This window comes from Corvus cornix, chromosome 2 (genome assembly GCF_000738735.6).
Source record: "Corvus cornix cornix isolate S_Up_H32 chromosome 2, ASM73873v5, whole genome shotgun sequence".
Taxonomy (NCBI): domain Eukaryota; kingdom Metazoa; phylum Chordata; class Aves; order Passeriformes; family Corvidae; genus Corvus; species Corvus cornix.
Genome location: NC_046333.1, coordinates 49,883,675 through 49,902,869, shown reverse-complemented (window position 1 = coordinate 49,902,869; position 19,195 = coordinate 49,883,675). Strand labels below are relative to the sequence as shown.

Below are 19,195 nucleotides of genomic sequence, written 5' to 3'. Positions count from 1 at the left end.
TCTCAAAGGACATGTATGCTTTGGATTGTTTTAGTGCAGGAAGGAAAGGTCTTATGGTTTATGTGTCGGTTACAAAATTGTGGATGCTCTCTTTCATTTGTCTTAATGCAATGCTTTTTCTCCCTTAACTTCAGGAATTCAAATGACTGATAGAACAGATTTCACAGTCAGAAAGAGGCAGTGCTAATTAGTTGGTGCTTTTTTCCATTAATATTAGCTGGATAAAAGCACCCTCATTTCCTTGACCTGCCACATGCTTTTTGCATGATCTTAGCCTGCCTGTGTTTTAGTTCCTTCTGTATAAAAATATGGAAAGCTAAACATCCTTAGCTCCGGCAACTCACTTCAGGGTAAATAACCAAAGGAGCTGTCAGTCTCTTTAATGCTGCTTCCATATGGTAGGACACCTTCAGGCAGCACACCTGCCTGTGGATACAGCTTTGCCTAGTGCTTAAGGTGTTTGGTTCTTGTGCTCAGAAATGCCCTATAGCTGTACCTAGGGCTTTACAACCTCAGCTCACCATCTGTGCAGTCAACACATTTGGTCAGGGAAAGCAGCCTGAAGGTATCCCCAGTAGTCATACTTGATGGTGTTAATAAAATGGCTACCACATAAACACTTCAAATTTGCACTGTTGCCTTCTAGAAATAGCATGTGAAATAATGTTTATTAATTTAAAATTCTCTGTGAAATATCCACAAAGCTGTGTCTTGGCTTTTATAAACAGTGAAACAAACACTAAAGGTTTATTTCTCTTTAATGGAGTTGTTCCACATCTCATATCTTTAGTCCAAGAATGCAGGACAGCCCATAATACAGTTTTACTGGACTGTGACTCCCTGTGTATTAATTTGTTTGGTAGGTAAATAAGAAAGTGCATTTTTCCAAGGAAGGAAAGATTTAGTCTCCAGGTCCAGGATGATTATTGCTGCTCTGAATCTTTGAATTCATTATGGGATTTAGGAATTTTTTTTCTTTTTCTTTTTTTTCCTTTGTTTTTTGTTTTTTGTTTTTTGGGTTTTTTTGTCAAGGTTGAGAATATACAAATTAATGAGAATCAAGCCATTGAGGCCATGAGGGAATATTTTTTTCAGTTAGGGCAAGAATGCTCCTCAGTGGGAATGTGTATATTAAAATATTTGATGACAGTAACAAATATTGTTTGTGGAGTTGTCTTCCAAGTGAAGCAATGCAGGTCTGGAAGATGTGAGCTCTTCTTCCGCTCTTATGCTCTGATACAAATGCTCAAGTACTGTGTAAAATCACAGCCCCAACTGCTGGTAGGCTTTAAGCAAAAAACCCTTTAGCAGAGCAAGGCTACTCTTCTCTCCGCCCTGTGCAATATTCCTCACCGTAGGGTGTAGCTTCCTCTCCAGGCAGTCACTGATCTCTTCCCCGTATATGAACATAAGCAATGAAGCCAGTGGTTTTTGTGCATCTGTGAACTTTTCTCTCTGCAGCTGGCTGGGTGCTAAATAGCAGGGTGGGTTCCTGTGTGCCAGCCTTTTACAAACGATCACCTGGGGACATGCAGGGTGTGAGAAGGAGTAAGAAGTGATACCTTAGAAAGGTAACAGAAGACACAGTAGATCTTTTTGAAGCAGTTTTAGGCTCTTTCCTGAAACAATAACACAGTCTAAGCACCAACACACTCCATGTGGAGTGTTGTCTTTTGAGTCTTCTAAACTTGAGAAGTTATTGTGTATGGTATTTTTCCTCTTTCTCACAGGCCATGTAACATGTACAGAGGGTGACTTGATGAATGTCTGCTGGAGTTGGCCTTATTGGGAAATTTCAAAATTCAGTTCTTGATATGGCAGTGTGAACTAAAAGATGATTCTGCTTATTTGGGATTTTTCTAATTACACAAAGATAGGGGAAACTGCTGTTTTTGTGTGTCTTCTCTGATTCAAAAGGGATCAGCAAATATCTGATACCTCCTAAGAGAAAACAGTCTGCTGAAATAGATCCACTTTTAGTGACTAAGGGGTCAGTTACTTTACAATGCACAGCAGCAACCAAAGATGGCAAGTCATGAATTGCATGAGCATCTTGAGCAGCAAGGAAAAGGAATTAATAGATAGACTGCAAATTCTGTAGATTTTCTGGTGGAAAAGTAAATATTCCTCCCCTTCTATTTGGAGGTTTTGGACTTTTTAATTTCCATGGAGACTATTTATTTCCTTCTGACTTGTACTGTCGATCTGTACATCCATTTGAACAAAGGAACAAACAAAAGGAAGCAAATCAGTGACTTGGTTGTGTGGAGGACATCTCAGCATTGGGAAATTTCTGTGTCAGCCTTTGGCAAGAACATGTGTAGTACATGAAACAAACCAAATTATATCAGTCTTATTCTGTAAGATCAAGTTACTTTTGCATTTTAAGTGCTGAGGTGTCCCAGTCTCTCACCTCCACGGTACACAAAGGTATGGTGCCTTTTCTTTTGTTCAGGTCAAGTGCAAATATTTGCACATGGGAAAATGTTTTAGCTCTACAGACCAATAGATCAGCCATCTGCCTGGAAAAGGCAACGCCTTTCTGCGCTGAGACGGATACACAGGGGAGGACCCTGTTCTGTCAGTTCTCAGATTCCTGAGCCTCACCTCACTGACGTTAAGTCCACGTTTGTTTGTCTACTCTTGGTCTGATTACACCAGATAAGTCCAGACAGTAAAGTAGACACGGATTTGTGAACAGGTGGCAGTAAAGTTTGCTTCCCAGAATGTGTTATGGTCATACCAAAGGTAAAACAGAAATTTTTTTGTAAAAAACATGAATTTCCACAGGTGATGCTGTATTATGCCCGTGTGAATATTAACGTCTAATCATAGAAAATAGAGGCTATGAATTCTGTAAAAGCACACAGTCTACACAGGTAGGTTTTCTCATCTATTGGTCCTTATACTATGACTGAATTTATTCTGTGTAAAACAACTTCTGCTCTCACATTCACATTTTCAGTCTTTTATTGTCTGCCTTCAGCTTTAACCTAGTTGGTTCAGTTCCAGATAATCAAGAAACAAAAGGAACAGTTTCCATCTCTTTCCTTAAGAAAGTGGAAAGTAAAGAGTATAAATAAAAATCTGCCCCCTAATATTGTGAATAAATTTGTGTGGTGTGCAAGCAGAAAAGCAGGAAATAAAAGAAGGAGCAGACTATCATTCCATTCATTTCAGAGGAAAAGAGGGGAAAGAATCATGTTATGTCTGTTATTGAACAGTTTACAGACTTACTATGTTATCTCAGAGCAATGTGACTTTAATCTGAGATCTGAGTTTCTGTTCCATCAGGAGAAATATTACCTGGCAAAACAGTCTTCAAAGAGAAGGCAGAAATGTAGTAGCAGCTCTAAAATTAAGGATGACTGTTGAACTAAGCTGTGAATAAAAAATATGTGCATACAGGCCTTTTTTTACCTGAATATCTAGCTCCACCAAAAGGACTGAATCTGAGTCTTTAAGAATCTCAGAGGTTTAGTCCCATTTCTGAAGGCTATGGCTGGGAACAGATTTCAGCATGGTACTTATGGGGATTTGAGAATGTAAAGAGGGTGAAATCCCCTTTAGTTACTTTGCAAAGAGATTTCATCTGACACAGCATAACTCATATGCCTGTGGTATCTCTGGAAAGTGGCTACTCTCTGCTTGAATGAGTGGTTCGTTAAAACTGTTACAAACTTCCACAGTAGCAAATACTGTTCGAAGTTACAGATGCAATCACTATTAATAATACCTTTGGAAATGAATCTGGATTTTCTTCAAATGTTAAAATAACCTTCACTGCAGTGTAAATCTAAAGGCTAACTTTTGTTTGATGATTAAGTCAGTGAACATTGTATTGTTCTGAAAATTTGGTTATTATTTTAATTCACACAGTTTGTTTCCTGTCTGCTATCTCACTATCAAATGCCAAAAATGAGCAGAACAACAGTAGCCTTCCAGGACCAGGGCTTGAATTACTTGTTTCTTCCACAATTCCAATAAGTGGTAATTCTACCATTTATTTCCTTTTACATCACTGAGGTGAGACAGATTATGGAGTTCAGCTTTCCTGAGACCAAGCAAGCTCTGGACTGTGGTACTTTATCACTAATCTTTTGGGATTCCAGCTTTGTGCATTCTTGACAGCCACCTCTGTGCTTATGAATGGATCCCCTAAAAGAATAAAGAACTTTAAACTGGTTTTGAAGAGGGAAGGGGATAAAACCAGGCTCACTGGAGTTAAGTCTGGTAGTGGCACACAAATGTTTGAGGGACAGCATGCTAGTGAGGCCCTTTCGTCTGCCCTCTCAGTGGAGGTAGGGGATAGAGCCATGTGGCAGCAAAGACACAAGAGTTATTGATGTTAGAAACCATGGAAGTACCTGGGAATGGTCATGTAGGAATTAGGGCTTCTCCCCTCAAAAAGGTGGCAGGATCAACTGCCACTATATATATTGGGATCAACAGCCCAACTGAAATGCATCTACACAACGCACGCAGCATGGGCAACCAACAGAAAGAACTGCAAGCCACTGTGAAGCAGGAGAACTGGTGTAGATTGCCAACATGGTGGGATGACTGGCACAACTGGAGTGCTGCAGTGGATGGCTACAAACTCTTCAAAAGGGGCGGGCAAGGAAGGGGAGGCAGTGGGGTAACTCCGTATGTTAGGGAGTTTTGATTGCCTAGAGCTTGGTGATGGTGGTGACAGGGTTGAGAGTTTATGGGTAAGAACTGGGGGGAAGGCCAACAAGGCAGATGAGTGTCCAGAGAAGGGCAATGAATCTGGTGAAGGGTCTGGAACACAAGTTTCATGAGGAGTGGGTTAGGGGTGTTGGGGTTGTTTAGCCTGGAGAAAAGGAAGATGAATGGCTGTCATGGCCACCCTGGGTGATCTCTGGCAGCTAGCTTGCATTTTGTTCTCCAGAATATCTCTGGCATGCTCAAAAGAAGGTATGACCACAGACTGGGAAATCTTGCCAAATCTGGAACAGATAAAGACATAAAGGAATAGAGCTCAGCACAAATCAAAGGAATGAGATTTGCAGTTTAATTTTACTTCTAGCATTTTTCCGATAGGTTAAAAACATCATACTGATTGTAAAGACAACACATTGCTAATGACTGAAACAAAATTTTTTTCTTTTACTGTACAGGTCATTTATGTTCACTCTGTTGGAATATATGCTTATATGCAAATTTTGCATAATTATGAAGATGTGGATGTGTGCAATATAACTCACTCATGACATATTAATACAAGGTATTGTGAATTAGCAAAGCTTTCCTGCTGAGAGCCTTCTTTCATCTATTGTATGTACCCAGGCAGCTTCACAGCAGATGGCAGGTCGCACAAAAAAATGACACAGATGTTTTACATGTAACACAACATATATGCTCCTACTGCAGGTGAAGGGCTGACTATTTTGCTCTAACAAAAAACCACATTTCTGGGATAATAAACTATTTCAACTGACTTTAGCTTTTTACTCAAAACAGGGTGTCCACCCTTGCATACGGTGATCCTCTGGAAATTTTGCGAAGACTTTGTTTGTCCAGATTCCCTCAATAAGCTGCCACCTTCATGGTGGAATGCTACAGAAAAGGAGGGAACAACTTGGGATGAGCTTCCCATAACTCAAGTGCCATTTAAATGAAAAGAGCTAGGATAAACCTCCTCATTTTTCCCATGCCAGACTTCAGCATCACTTAGCCTCAGGATTGGAGTTCTGGGTCTATCTCCTTCCATCTCTCTTGCTTCACTGTATCTTTATTGTTGCAAAACCTGTAGCTCCCCTTTGATTATTATCACCTCACTGAGACTGCATGCTCAGTCTCTTCTGTTTTCAGCTACAACAATAAAAGTTAAAGGATTATACAGAGGAAAGCTAAGCCTGGAACAGTGTTGGTTTATTTGTTTGTTTGTTTGTTTTTTTCCTATGTAAGCTATTCCAAAATTTATAGCATGAACTTTCTGGTCTGATTTGACAGCAAAGTTTCCTTTAATGAGAAGTTACTGTATAAAGCAGGGGTACACTAAGAATTAATAAGCTTCTTGCAATAAAAGTTAAAATGGGGAGCCAAGATGCAGCTATTAACTCATGTAATGAATTACAAATAGACATCAAAAAGATTGTTTATAACTCCTCTTCAGAAGTCATAGCTGGCTGGCCTAACAGAGTCATTATTGGATTGCTAAAATACAGCTCGAATTTGCTGCACTTAAAAGCATCATTTTCAGTTATTTAGAGAATTAATTTCAAAGTGTTTAATATATTTCTCCTCTTGTTTTCCAAATGGGTGCTATAGTTTTTCTATCTTTGTTCTCCAAGTTGTACATATACATTTCTTATGAAATCTGATATACCAAATCTGCTTGGTAAAAGTTCAGTTTGCAAGTAGAGACAGAGAGGTGCAGCTCCACCTTGTAGAGATTATGGTCATTTCACTGTTGCTGGTTACAGTTCTGTCTGAATGAGGCGTAGTGCTTTCTTCATGTTCTCTATTACTGAAAGAAAAATAAATAAGAACTGTGAAAATGTATTAGAAGTACACTTGTACAATTAAAAAAAAGCCACCTAGTTTGATTTAGTAAATTATTCACACTGAAATTGATTTATGGTCCCACATTGTATTTTAGAGATTTCTATTTTGAAAATTCTGTTATTGATATTAAACAAAAAGTAAAAATATTCATGAATCAAAATGTTTAACTTAAGGGATTTGACAAGACTCCTTTCAACTTCCTCACTTCTCAACAGCAAGCCTGGTAATCAGATGTGATGTGTGTATTTGTGTTGAGATACTGCATTGGTGTCAAATAGATGGCATAGAGTAAGAACAGGCTCAACCTGAAAAATCACATTCCTTTCTGAAATATGGCTGTTAGGGGTATGGACGTAACCAGCAGCATTTCTTTACTGATTCCCTCCCACCACTGGCTATTTATATTGTACAACTGGATACTTTTGAGCATAGTGACTTTCGCCATTCTCCATAAAACTGCACAGATCGTGATCCTGATGGTTCTCACCCATGATCTTTCAATTTTTCTTACTTGAGTAGGCCCAATAAATTCAATGGGACAATGGGTGTGATTGTTTTTCTAGAACAGGTTAGACCATTATAATTTATTGCAAATGCTCTCACACAGTATTTATTCTTTACTTTGAGATCCTAATGGATTCTGAAGCACAAGTGATCAGGATGGGGGGTATCTGGCTTCTTACAATGTGAAATGCAAAGTAGCACAGCAAAGGGGCACTTACGGAACATCATGTCCTGTGGTTCGTACGTGTAAAGCCGGTTGGAGTATCTTCCTGTGATATCAGCTCTTACTGTGAGAGATGGGTCTGAAAAAGTATTTGGATTAAACACTGCCTTCCATTCCCACAACAGCTGAGGGTGACGGTGTGGCATTGCTCTGGCAGCCCTGTTTCTGATTTCATCAATGCAGCAATTACGAGGCCGTTACGCTCTGTTCCAACCAACTGCTCTTTACTTGGAGAAATCCCAAACAAAAGCTAATGCTCATTTTTATATTGCACAGCTCTTTTAAGTGCTAGGTTACACATGCATTTCATTCATATTTAAAGAAAAATATCCTGTTTTACAGGTTCTGAGTTTACATCAGAAGAGGCTAATCTGACCGGATGCACTTGTAGTGAGGGTCATGCCTATCTACGGCAATAGATAGCATGACTTACCTAGAGCCTTCGGAATGAAAATCTTCTGATTCCTCATGTTCCCAGAATGGGAACAAGTTGTGGGCATCTCTTCTCTCAGTTACCCTTCCAAGTTTTTTGTTAATTTATTGATGTCTGTAACTACACTGCTCTCTGTCTGTTTGTGGGTGTAACTTTGAATGCCATCACAAAGCTAGGCACTCCAGGCTCCCTGTACAGTGAGTGAAAAGGAACAGGCACTCTGGGGCATAATTAATTTGATCCATTCCAGAAGTCAGCTTTACAATGGGGTAAATCGTTCCTTAGATGCCACTGACCATTGATTTATTCTGTGGTAATGTCCACTTTATAGACGTCTACATTCAGTCAGATATTTGCTTTTTCAGTAAGCTTTGTGTGACAACACTAGCGAGAAGCGTAGAGAACAAAAGCCCAGATGTTAACAGACTTTTAAGCATCTTGCTCTCAAGCTCAGATTAGTACCCTCCAGGATATATCTGTAATCTGAGGAAGTTTTCTTTGGCAAAATGAATCTTTTTGATGCCCCCAAAGGAGGATAGTGGTATAATGCAGATACCACAACTTTGCCAATACATAAATATTTCACATACCTACAAACATGATTCGAGGCACGTATTGTCCATCAGGTGACAGGTTTTTATCTGTGGTTTCATGCTGGTGTAAAAATTAAAGATAGTTGTTAAAATATTTCTGTAAACTTTGCTGAAGTAGTACCACCTGTGAATAACCTTGTACCAGAAGACAAAACCAAATAGGTACTACTTGTGTGTGAATACACATGCACAAATGCCTCTATTACATAACTAGAATGTCAGATATATTAGCTAAAATGACATGAAAAAGCAAGACAAAGAAAGAGAAAACACAGACCATGAAAAGATACAGTCACATCATCCCAAACCCTTCATACCATGAGATTCAGCATAATGAAGTTATTTTGGGCCATTTCCTGTATTTCTTCATTTTCTGCGAAAGCTTTCTTCAGTGCTAGAAAAGACAGGATCACTTTGAAATCCATCTCAAACTCTGCCTTTCTGCCTGTGTTTGGGCACCACATTGGCCAGAGACTGGGCCACATTGTTCCTTTCTCTGCTGATTCACATTCCCGAGGAGACACTTAAGGGCTCTATGCTTTTGGGGGTTTTTTCGCCTATGGCAGTACAACCTCTGGCTATGAAAACGGAAGCTCTCTTCTGTTATTTATGAAGCCTGTTGTCTCAATGGATACCGTGTCTTGGCTTGACAAAAGTGCATTATTCTCAGAAAATTCTTGTTAGATCAATTTCAGCAGCCCTGTCCTTGCCTCCTTCTTTAGTTACCATTTCAGGAGGGCTAAACAATATTAAATCTGTTCAATGAGTCAGTAGCAAATCTGTGCCTCTTAATTTAAACTGATGAGTGCTGCATTCAGGATAGCAGTACAGCAGCAGTGAGAATTATTCTTGAGTAGTTTCATAGTGGAGTTTTTGTAAATAATGGTAATAAGTTCTTCACTTTTCAGATACATTTTCATTTACCTGTTTCTCTGAATAATTTTCAGTAAGTGCAATGCAAATATATAGAAAGGGTCAGTTTCTTATAAAAATATTCACAAAATTTTAACACACAAAAAATCAAAATTACCTTGGCAGTATTGACAGTCTTCCAAATGATGAATTACCATCAGTGGCTTGTTACTTTATTAATAATAATAAAAGATGTAGTTAGGTCATTTGACATGTATTCAACTGGGTGATTTACTAGCAGACTGAAAAATGAAAATTGCATTTAATCTTATGTTAACCCACAACAAAACCATATAGACATTCCGTAAAATATTACAGAAATTTCTGAGTAAGGGAAGAGAGCATAAACACTTCATAATAGAAGGAAATAGAGGAATGGAGTTTCTACATCTAAATAGGCCGTCTATAGCAAGAGATTCTAGAAGAAAGAAACAACAGTTCCACCATAATTTGATTCTCAGGTAGTAAATAATCAGACTAAATAGGTATTTAATGTTGCTTAGGTGTGAATTTTTCCAGGATTAAGAAAATAAAAAAAATACATATGAATTGGAATAAAATAGATTTTATAAGACTGGGTTTATCATCAAATGCTTCCCATGAAAAGTTCCTTGTGTTTTAAGCTTTCTTGAACAGATATACAGTATATCATTTATCTTCTGTAAATAGTTTGGTAAAGTATTAGAATTTTATATTTTGGACGTCAAAACATAAATTCTGTGCATTTTCTCCTGTACTTTTAAAAAAGATATTTACTGTTCAGCAGGTTGGTTACTATATTGCTTGGTCTGCTTTCAGTGTCAGGAGTTGTTAATTTCTAACCATTTTCACACAGCGTACATGAAACTAATTGTCCTTTGTTTTAAAAATAACTTGCCTTCAATTTAGCACTAACTCATGCTACACTATTGTGATCTACAATGAACTGTAAAAGATATTTAAATAAGTACTGTTATGAATTCACAAATGTATTTGCAGCTAAGTCTCAGAGAGGAGGGAGCTTGGAACTTCCATTTCTACCAAGATAGTGAGAAACTGTGAATATGATGGGCCACAAACACATTCCAACTAATAAAGTGTTGGGGGAAATATCAGAGGCAGCAGATCACCATGCAAGAGTAAATGTAACAGATTTCAAGGAAGTAATCAGAAGTACATGATATTAAACCACAATAGATGTAATTTAAAAAATTATGGTATTCTATTTATGATAATTCAAATAACAACACTGCTTTTGTGCCAAAGAAATGACAGCATTACATTATTGGCCCATGATGCTACTTCAGAGTCATAAGAGACCTACAAGGCCTTTTATTTATAGACAGAGTCTGTTTTATTTAACTGGGTGGTCTGCAGAACAGCTCTCATGGTGTTTCTTTGTTCTGTCTCATTATTGTATATTCTGGCAAGATGGAGTAACAACACTGTCTTCATACTACTTTTTAATCTCTTACCTTTTCTTTGCTTGATAAAGCCCTTCTTCATAAGTTTGTACCCACGTAATTTCATCTCCCCACCCTAGAAATAAAACAAAAGGATTAGCTGCTGGCCAGCCAAGTAACTCATAACAAATTCCCTTTTTTTTCCTCCTTGTGGTTTTTTTTTAATGTGTATCAACAGTTGTACACGAATAAGATTGGAGGTTTTTACTTGAAGGTTCTCTAACATTATGGATATGCTAATTTTTCATTCCCAATATAGACACTGAAAGGTTAAAAAAAGCTCAATCAAACAACCAAACCCCCCAAAAATCTCGGTTGCGTATCCAGTTCAAATCCTTTGATAGGCTTTTTAGCTGTCTTTCTAAATACTCAGAGGTCCCTAAATCAGCACCCAAATCCTTTCTATCTCAGATTTTCATATCCACCCTGGGACTTAAAGAGAAGCTAGGATATAATGAGAGAAAAATAAAATATGACAGCTCAAATAAGATCAACTTTAATATGAATGACATTAGAACAGTCTTGGAATATACACTTAACTCCAAAGCAACTTCAATCCCTGAAGTTGCAAGCCCTTCATCTAATTAAATAATTCAATAAAGGAATGGCTGTTAAATAAAAATCTCCACTGAAACAAAATCCAGCAACATCAGCTCCATAGCTTAACCATAGCTGGGGATGCACAGATCTCAAAGAGCAAATTGTCCAGTTGGTTTTATGCCTTCAGCTCCCCAGGATGCCAGTCCTTGTATAGTAGATCCCTGCATTCTAGGCAGCGTGGCTCCATTCAGGACAGCTCTCATGGGAATTGTAGAACAATGTCTGGACCTGGACCAGGTTACAGCTCTGTTTCTTCTGCGCTGTCTAGACAGTGCTTGGACCAGCCCAGATTTGCTGTTGGATTTCTCACAGGACAATTGTTTGTGATGCTTCTAGATCACGTTTTCTTTCAGTACACAGGTCTGTCTGGCTGATGGTGGGACTCTGGCATGCTGACCAGTGTCTTCCCAACCCTGGCCGCTGTGAGCTCCTGATGCAGATAACTGCACAGAGGAGTCAGCAAGGGGCATTTTGCAGCATGTTTAAGCATTCTCCTTTGGTCTGTGAAAATTACAGGTAAAGTGCTCAAGGCATCCCAATAGGCTTGAAATCAGAAAAGTTACATCTGTTTTCTGTGACTTCTTTGTAGGGTTTTTGTTAGTTTGTTTGTTTGTTTTCCCTCAAAACTGACAGAATGTAAAAGATTTTGTTATCTTTTTTTGTCCATTTATGCTGGGAAAAATAAATCCTGATTGAGGCAAGCTAGGCAATCAATCCCAGACTGATTATAACCTTTCCCCAGGGATACTGCTTACAAAAGGTGTTTTGAAATTTCTCTTAGGCTAGTCCAGGTGTTGCATGATTTTGTCAAGTGGTCTAAGAGCAATTAGGCTCAGATGGAACCTCTGAGACATGTGCAACTTTGCCAGGATAGGGAAACCTCAGAGGTGTGGGATCTGCAGGCTTTGCATAGCCTGCAGAAGAGGTCAGGAAGGAAGATGGAGATTTTTTTTGTTGAATAGTCCCAAAAGGAGAAGACAGATGGGGAAGGGAAAAAGACCTTACTAAGGTATTTTTCTGCTTGTATTTATAAGGATTGATCAGATATAAATAAATTAAAACGGGGTCTTTATTTAACATCCAGGTTGAAAATTATGTACCACAAGGAAGTGAATTACACACAGTCATGCTTTGCAGTGGATACCTGATGAAAAGCAAAAAAAAAAAAGACATGCAGAAAGCCCCAGAAGTGGTTCCAACTGTTGTTCTGTGTACAAGAATGCGTCTGTAGAAAATTTGTTCCATAGCAACTGGAGTTATGGTAGGTTACAATAATAAAATATATTTAAAACAGTCTATAAAAGAGTATTTTTCCATTGATAGTCCTACATGTACACTTTCATTTGAGAGACTCAGTTTAGGTTATTTGCTTCTGGTAGGTCACTATGACTTATATAAATCATGCAGGTTATATGAGGCCCTCAGTCATATCCTTAGGAATAAACTGCCAGAGTCAAATGACATGAAACAAGAATATGTATTACTTAGAGTGTAACTTAACACTAAAGAAACACACCTCAGTAAGTATAAATGTGCATTCTATGTATGTTTCATAGATACATACATATATGTGTATATATATATACATTCTATAAATGTACATTTAATATAAAAATATTTGCTGGTCTACATGATGAGGTAAGGAGGTTCATTCACATTCAGTGAATATACAATACCTCTTGACAGTGTCTGAGGAACACGTTTTTCCTTTTTAATTGCCATTGCAAGGTTGGAAGTGACTGCAATTAGCAGGAGGGACAAGGCCAATGTAGAATGGAGCATTATTTCCCTTCCAATGCGACAAGGAAACTGGAAAACAAAGAAACAGCTTTAGTCACATGGATTTGTCACCTGGTGCAGTGTAGAGCAATATGTTAGTGGCATACTAACAATCTGTACTTCAGAGACACTTTTGGTTATTTCTAGAAATGCTTGCCTTTGTAAGGAAAATGCAGACAGGAGGTGCAATGCTACTGTCAGCTGTCAAAATTAGGCTGCAGGGTACTGTTCCCATGTGATTCTCATGAACTAGTACAATATTGTAATATTGGATCACAACAGCTTCAAGACTCTGCTCCAGGTTTTTTAATTTCAGTGAAATGTAACAGCATGGAATTTTTCTTTCTTTTTACTTTGGAGCTTTTTTGTCAAAAGATGTCTCATAATATCCTTCTTAATAAAGTAGGAATATTGGCAAGTATTTGCCCCCAAGTATAATAATCTTTAAATTGTCAAATTCATCCAAAATGTTGACATTGTGGTAATTTTTTAAGTCTCCACTCTGTGAGCCAGGATGTTAAAGACTGTGAGATAAACGCCAAATAAATTTTCAGCTGTTTCTCATGATGAGAATTTTAAAAATTTCTGCATTCTTCATTACATCTTTTACACTGAATTTCAGCTCAACTCCTTCTGAATAAAACAATTAATCAGTGTTTCTGGCTGGTTCAGTATTCTCTTCCTGACAAAGATCATTATAAGAAATTCAGTAACTTCTGATAAAAACTTTTGATAGAAGTCAGAGAACAAAAGCAAGAGTGGAGAGAAAGCATTATTAAGCCACATAGTTTTTAATTGCTAAGTCTATTTCTGCCAGTACAATCACCTTTAGGCATTAAAGCTCTGATATTCAGGTGGATATTGGATGTTTTCAACTGAGTTAAAAAATGTAATGCATGTAGGCCAGGATATCACTCAGTCTTCTCACTGGAGATTCCACTTTTCAGAGGTTGAGTTTTAAGAGCTACCAGGATGCCCCACTGAGAAATTACTTTGACTTAAATAAAAAAAACCCAAACCAAATGAACAGTAATGACCCTCTATCCACCCCCCCCCCCCCAAAAAAAAAAAAAAATCCCCCAAGACATTTGTGCCTGTACTGATAAAGAAAATCCCTAACTTGAATTTAAAAGTGGTATTAGTATGGAATTACAACCCTGGGCACTGGCCAAAGAAAATGCTTCATACTTTTTGGGACTGAGACGCATGAAAAGTACTGTTTTAATGAACATCTTAACATTACAGAATCACTGTTAGTAGTTAAATTTCTTGTGAACAAATTAAAACTCTATTTCCAATAACTGGTAATCTCAATAAGAGAAATGCATTCTATTCAGGAGGCTGGAGAAAAATAATGTACATTAAAATATGCAAAAGTTAGGGAAAAAATTGTCATTTTGTAGTGAGTATTCCTTCACAATGTATCCATAAAGAAATCAAAGTGTTAATCCCTTTAAATCACCAGGTGTAATCATCTGAAGCTTAATAATTGATTATCATCCTATTGAAAATCAAGAGGGCTTTGGAACTGCAGCTGGAGGCAGTTTAAATTTAATATTCCTTATTTTTGATGCTACATGATCCAGTGTTATTTAATTGATTCAGAGCAAAAAAGGACAGCCAACGCCACATAGATTGCCTTCAATTCCCTGCCAGAACTAACATTTGCTAGCTAACCTCTATGCATCTATCATTTGTCTTTTTGTATAACTAGGCTTGTAAAGTATTTGTGAACCAAACCTTGTTGCTGTACTAAAGGAGAGTTAAGAATGAGAAATACTTGCTCACCAGCAGCGACCAGTTCTCCTGATTGAAGGTCCTTTTCCTGGAACTCGTAAGTTAAAAATCAGTGATTGAAGCACAGAACACCTGAGCTGCCCAGGTCTCTGAGTAGCAACAACAGCACATTCACCTGGGGAAAAAATGAGAGGAACCTTTGAGCTGCAAACCAAATTAATGTGTTTCCACCCTCCCCCTTCCTTTTCTGCCATGCCTCCATCTGTCTCTCTTGTGAGTTCCCATGCTTATACACTGAATCCTTGCATTTCTCTTCATCTTGGCTTGTATCAGGTGTCTTGTATGAGCATTGGAAATAAATAGTGGCTTATGTGTGTCTGCTACTTCCCCCCTCAAACAGTGTGAGTCTGGCTTATGTCCAGTGAAAAAAGAAACCACCAATGAAAGCTGGAACTGTAGGTGCTTTTGTTCCCAGAGAATGGCAGAGTTCACTGGTGCTTGAAGATAGGAATGAACCTAATAGGAAGACACAAGGGTTACTCTGTGTAGAGAAGTGTAATTAGAAAATAAAACAAACTCTCTTTTTTTGAGAGGGAAATAAAATTATTTATTTAAAGAATATGGTTTAAACTGCCTGATTATTGCTACTGGGAGTTGTAGTTTAAAAATGTCTGGTTTTTTGGACATGATGCTTGATATAATTTTACTGAACTTGATAAATACAAGAAAAGTCTTTTATTCATCACCTTTGCAGAAAGAAGGAATGAAACGGATCACCCTTTTCCTCCTCCTTGGATAGATTTTGCAGGGGAATCAGAACTAACCCTCTTTTGGTTCTTTTCCCATGTATTTGTTTATATGGATGGTATGGTTACACTTCTTACAATTAGAAACAGATTTTTTCCAAAATTACTGAAGTAATTTTGAGATATTTATTCTTCCACACTGAGGTATTGTGTTTCTCATGGTACAGGTTTATTATTGTAAGGCATAAAGGGGTAGACATTCAATCAGACTAAAATTAGTGCTGAGCTACCCACGAGTTCCCTTTTGCAGGATCATGTTCAGCAATTTGTCTCTATATTTGTAGGTCAGAATTTCAGCCTTTGTCAGTTTTGCCACAGAGAGATTGGCAGCCCTGGTCAAAAAGACTTTGTTGAGGTTTAATACTGAAAGGAAATGACTGTAGTGATTTATAAAACCAAGCTGGATGTCTTCAGTATTCCTACTCAGCCACTGTCTGCTAAGTGGATCTTACCAGCTGCCTGTCCTTTATTTCTTCTGCATGTGTTCAGCATCCACACATGAACCGAGTGTGAAGCCAGAGCTCCATCTCAGACACAGTCTGTGCTGCCTGGCAGTGAAACCACCGACCTGTGCAGCAGCATTTACCAGCCAGATATTGAATCTCTGCAGTGTAGAGCAGAGATTGAACTAGTGTGCTCTCACTCATTGAACCTGGCCAACCTAGTCTCCAGGGTAATGGTGGTGGAAAGTCTTTCCATTTTCCTCCTCCACTCTAAAGATTAATTTTGGAGATACAGCTATGGGTTAACTGTGTATACACAGTTATATCTAAGTCAAAATTAGGAAATATAATAAATATAATAATTTTCTACCTAAAAATAGGGCAGAAAAAGGCAGCAGTAAAGTATGTGAAGAGGACAGACTTCTAGAGAGAGAAAGATGTTGCAGAATAACTGGCACTTGGAATCTCAAGCTGCTGCTTTTGCGTGAGTCATGCAGCCGCAGATTTAGGTATGTATTCATATGTGTAGCTCATTTATGAAAAGTGAAACAGACTTTGAAATTTTACTTTACAGAATGCTGCACAAATGAGGTTGCTGATGAAGTTCTTACTCTGTCCTACTCTGCCTTAGCACCCGTGTGAGCAAGGGTTGAGATCACAGCTCCTGTGACAGCTGCAATTCAGCATCATTCCTGCAACCTCTAATAGCAATTCTGCCAAAGACTTTTACACGTGATCAATGTCCTTCTGCAAATCAATACAAAATTAATTAGGAGATCACACAGAGAGGTCATAGAGTGGCCTGGAGGGGGGACATGCACCACCACAAATGCCAAAAAAATTTTACACTAAACAGTATGAGAAAGCTTCACAGAACCCATATTTTCATGGACGGGAGGTACTTCTGGCGCAAACAAAGGTATTTGGTGTTGAATGAGTCTGGACCTCAGCGCACATTTAAGCAGCACATGGTACCAGAGCAGAGAACTACTCTTGGTGCTTAGACTGCTGAGCATTAGCTTTTGCTGCCAAACAGTAAAAGGAATAAGTGGAAAAACCCTGCAAATGTCCATTGGGCTTAGGTCTTGACTGACAGCCAAAAATCAATTTCTGGATCATTTCAATAAAGTCATTTAAAGAAATCTAGATATGACAGGTTGGTTTGTTTCTGTGTGTATGTCTTTCAAAATAGTCATAATTGTGGAAATAGTTCTTCTGATATTACAGGCTGATACACAACAGATGTGCTTTCCCCCCACCCCCTTCCCTAAAAGCTGAGCTCTAGGTACTGCTCAAGTGAACAAATTACTCCGGTGTTACCTGTACGCCACTTGTTTGCTTTCACTCAACCATTGCACTTTTTTAGCCTTGTAGTCCCATAAAGACATTGTTATGGAACATAAGCCTAATAATATAACTGGAAAAGCATTTATTGAATTAGTTTTTACAGTGGTTTGTACTGGCTGCAAACATTATTCTCTGCTTCCCAGGCCAATGTCCATGCTTTCACTTTTAAGCCTTCAACTTATTCCAGTACTGTCACCTCCAACCACTCCAAGGTTTTCTCTGCATTTTTTGGAAACTGGCCCCTCCATTCTTAAATTGCCCTGTGGTATAGCCCCTGGAAAACTTGGTTCCAGGCTTCATTGAAACCTCTCTCTCAGCTGCTCTGCAGTTCTGTGCCTCCATGAGTCACTACTGTCTATTGGCTCCCATGTCCCAACAAGATTATTTTCCTGCCCTCTAGGCTTCTTGGATTTCCCAGAACTTTTTATAGATACAAAGCTTTGAAGACTGTAAAGGAAAAAAATGTAATTTATTATTTTTCATGAATTTTGCTGAGATTTACAGAATAAATGTGTTTTGGTAAATAAAAGGAAACCAGCACTAGATGTTGTTGGCTCCTTCCTTCAGTCCAAAAGTACAAACTGTTCTGGACTGTTTATTTAATGCTGTGAGAGCCCTGGCAGGCAGGACTTGCCCTTCTACTAGCGGATCTTTCTCTTACAGTGTGGTTCTAGCCATGCCAGAGGTAGCCTGGGAAGCCCCTCTGGCCTCCCAAGCTGCTGCTGCACCCCAGGGCACATACACTGCCAGCCCAGAGGAGGGGACAGCACACTCCATGCCTGTGGGTCTTTCCTTGGACCTTGGCTGGCATGAGGACCTGCAGAAGGTCCCTGCCCTTCTCCATTCCAGCTCCCTCTTGCTGCATTGTGGGCAGCTGTGGGCTGCTGTGCCTTACCATCATGGGCATGGCAGGGAACAGGGCAGGGGCAGCACCGTGGGGCCCAGGCAGCCCTGCTCTGTGCATGGTGCACAAACACCGACAGCTCTGCACTGGCCCCTCTCATGCAGTGAATTAACAACCACAGACACCTCAGGGAGCCACATGGGACAGGCAGTAGCTGAGCCTTTCTGGACAAGGACATGTCTTCTCTCTTTTCAATCTTGCTGGTTCAGCTGTGAACAAACACCTTCCTCAAAGTGTATGTCACCTTACAGAGCTGAAAACCTATAGAGAAATTGTGTTTTAGACCACCTGAATAGACTATGATTTCTTTATTCCAATAAATTATGAAGTCTTATTGATATCATGAGTTGAGAAAAGATCTAGAATTTATTTTGCCCTCAAAGCTATAATTTTAAAATTTTTTTTAATACTCACAGTGTCTCGTAGAGGTGTATTTCCAACAGCTGTTAAAATGGCTCATTAACTCTTTGAGGAACCCAACTCTGACTTGATTATATTTGAGTTCCTGGATGATGCAATGTGGTGCTTGGATTCAATAAATGACATACTGAAGCATCAGAATCTAAAGGAAATTATATGTAAGTACGGCTGTAGTTGAAGGACTTGGGTGGAATTTCTCTAGTGCAAATATGATCTTTTAGTATTTATAGGTATGCAACCCATTTAAGTTTATCCATGTGGTCCACACGACAAAAATTTGATCATTAACAGTGCCTCTAGTTGGCAGTGTTGCATTACTAATAGCAAAAGGACAAATCTTCCTGTTTCAACTTTGCTGTATTCCAGTGATAAGTTCAGAATACAGATAATTCAAACATAAAAATGGGTGCACATAAAAATGCAAAAAATTTGAAAAAACAGATGAAAATTAATTTTGAAAAAGTCAGCATGATTTTTTTCGTTGTCTTTTTTTTTTTTTTTTTTTTTAATATATGTGCTCA

The 19,195-nt window shown here is 38.6% G+C and overlaps 1 protein-coding gene across 2 annotated transcripts; it reads right to left on the bottom strand.

Moving 5' to 3' along the window:
* Positions 1 to 2,202: 2,202 nt before the first annotated feature.
* On the bottom strand, positions 2,203 to 15,219 carry AGR3 (anterior gradient 3, protein disulphide isomerase family member). Of its 2 annotated transcripts, XM_019285838.3 has the most exons (9): positions 14,806 to 15,219; positions 12,915 to 13,047; positions 10,651 to 10,714; positions 9,315 to 9,367; positions 8,602 to 8,678; positions 8,282 to 8,345; positions 7,254 to 7,337; positions 6,410 to 6,493; positions 2,203 to 4,970 (listed from the first exon to the last, which is right to left on the bottom strand). In XM_019285838.3, the coding sequence occupies exons 2-8, from the start codon at positions 13,018 to 13,020 to the stop codon at positions 6,444 to 6,446; spliced, it is 498 nt and encodes a 165-aa protein (XP_019141383.1). In that variant the 5' UTR covers positions 13,021 to 13,047; positions 14,806 to 15,219; the 3' UTR covers positions 2,203 to 4,970; positions 6,410 to 6,443. The 2 variants fall into 2 exon arrangements, with proteins under 2 accessions (XP_019141383.1, XP_019141382.1); XM_019285837.2 differs by lacking the exon at positions 2,203 to 4,970 and having other exon boundaries at positions 5,013 to 6,493.
* Positions 15,220 to 19,195: the final 3,976 nt, after the last annotated feature.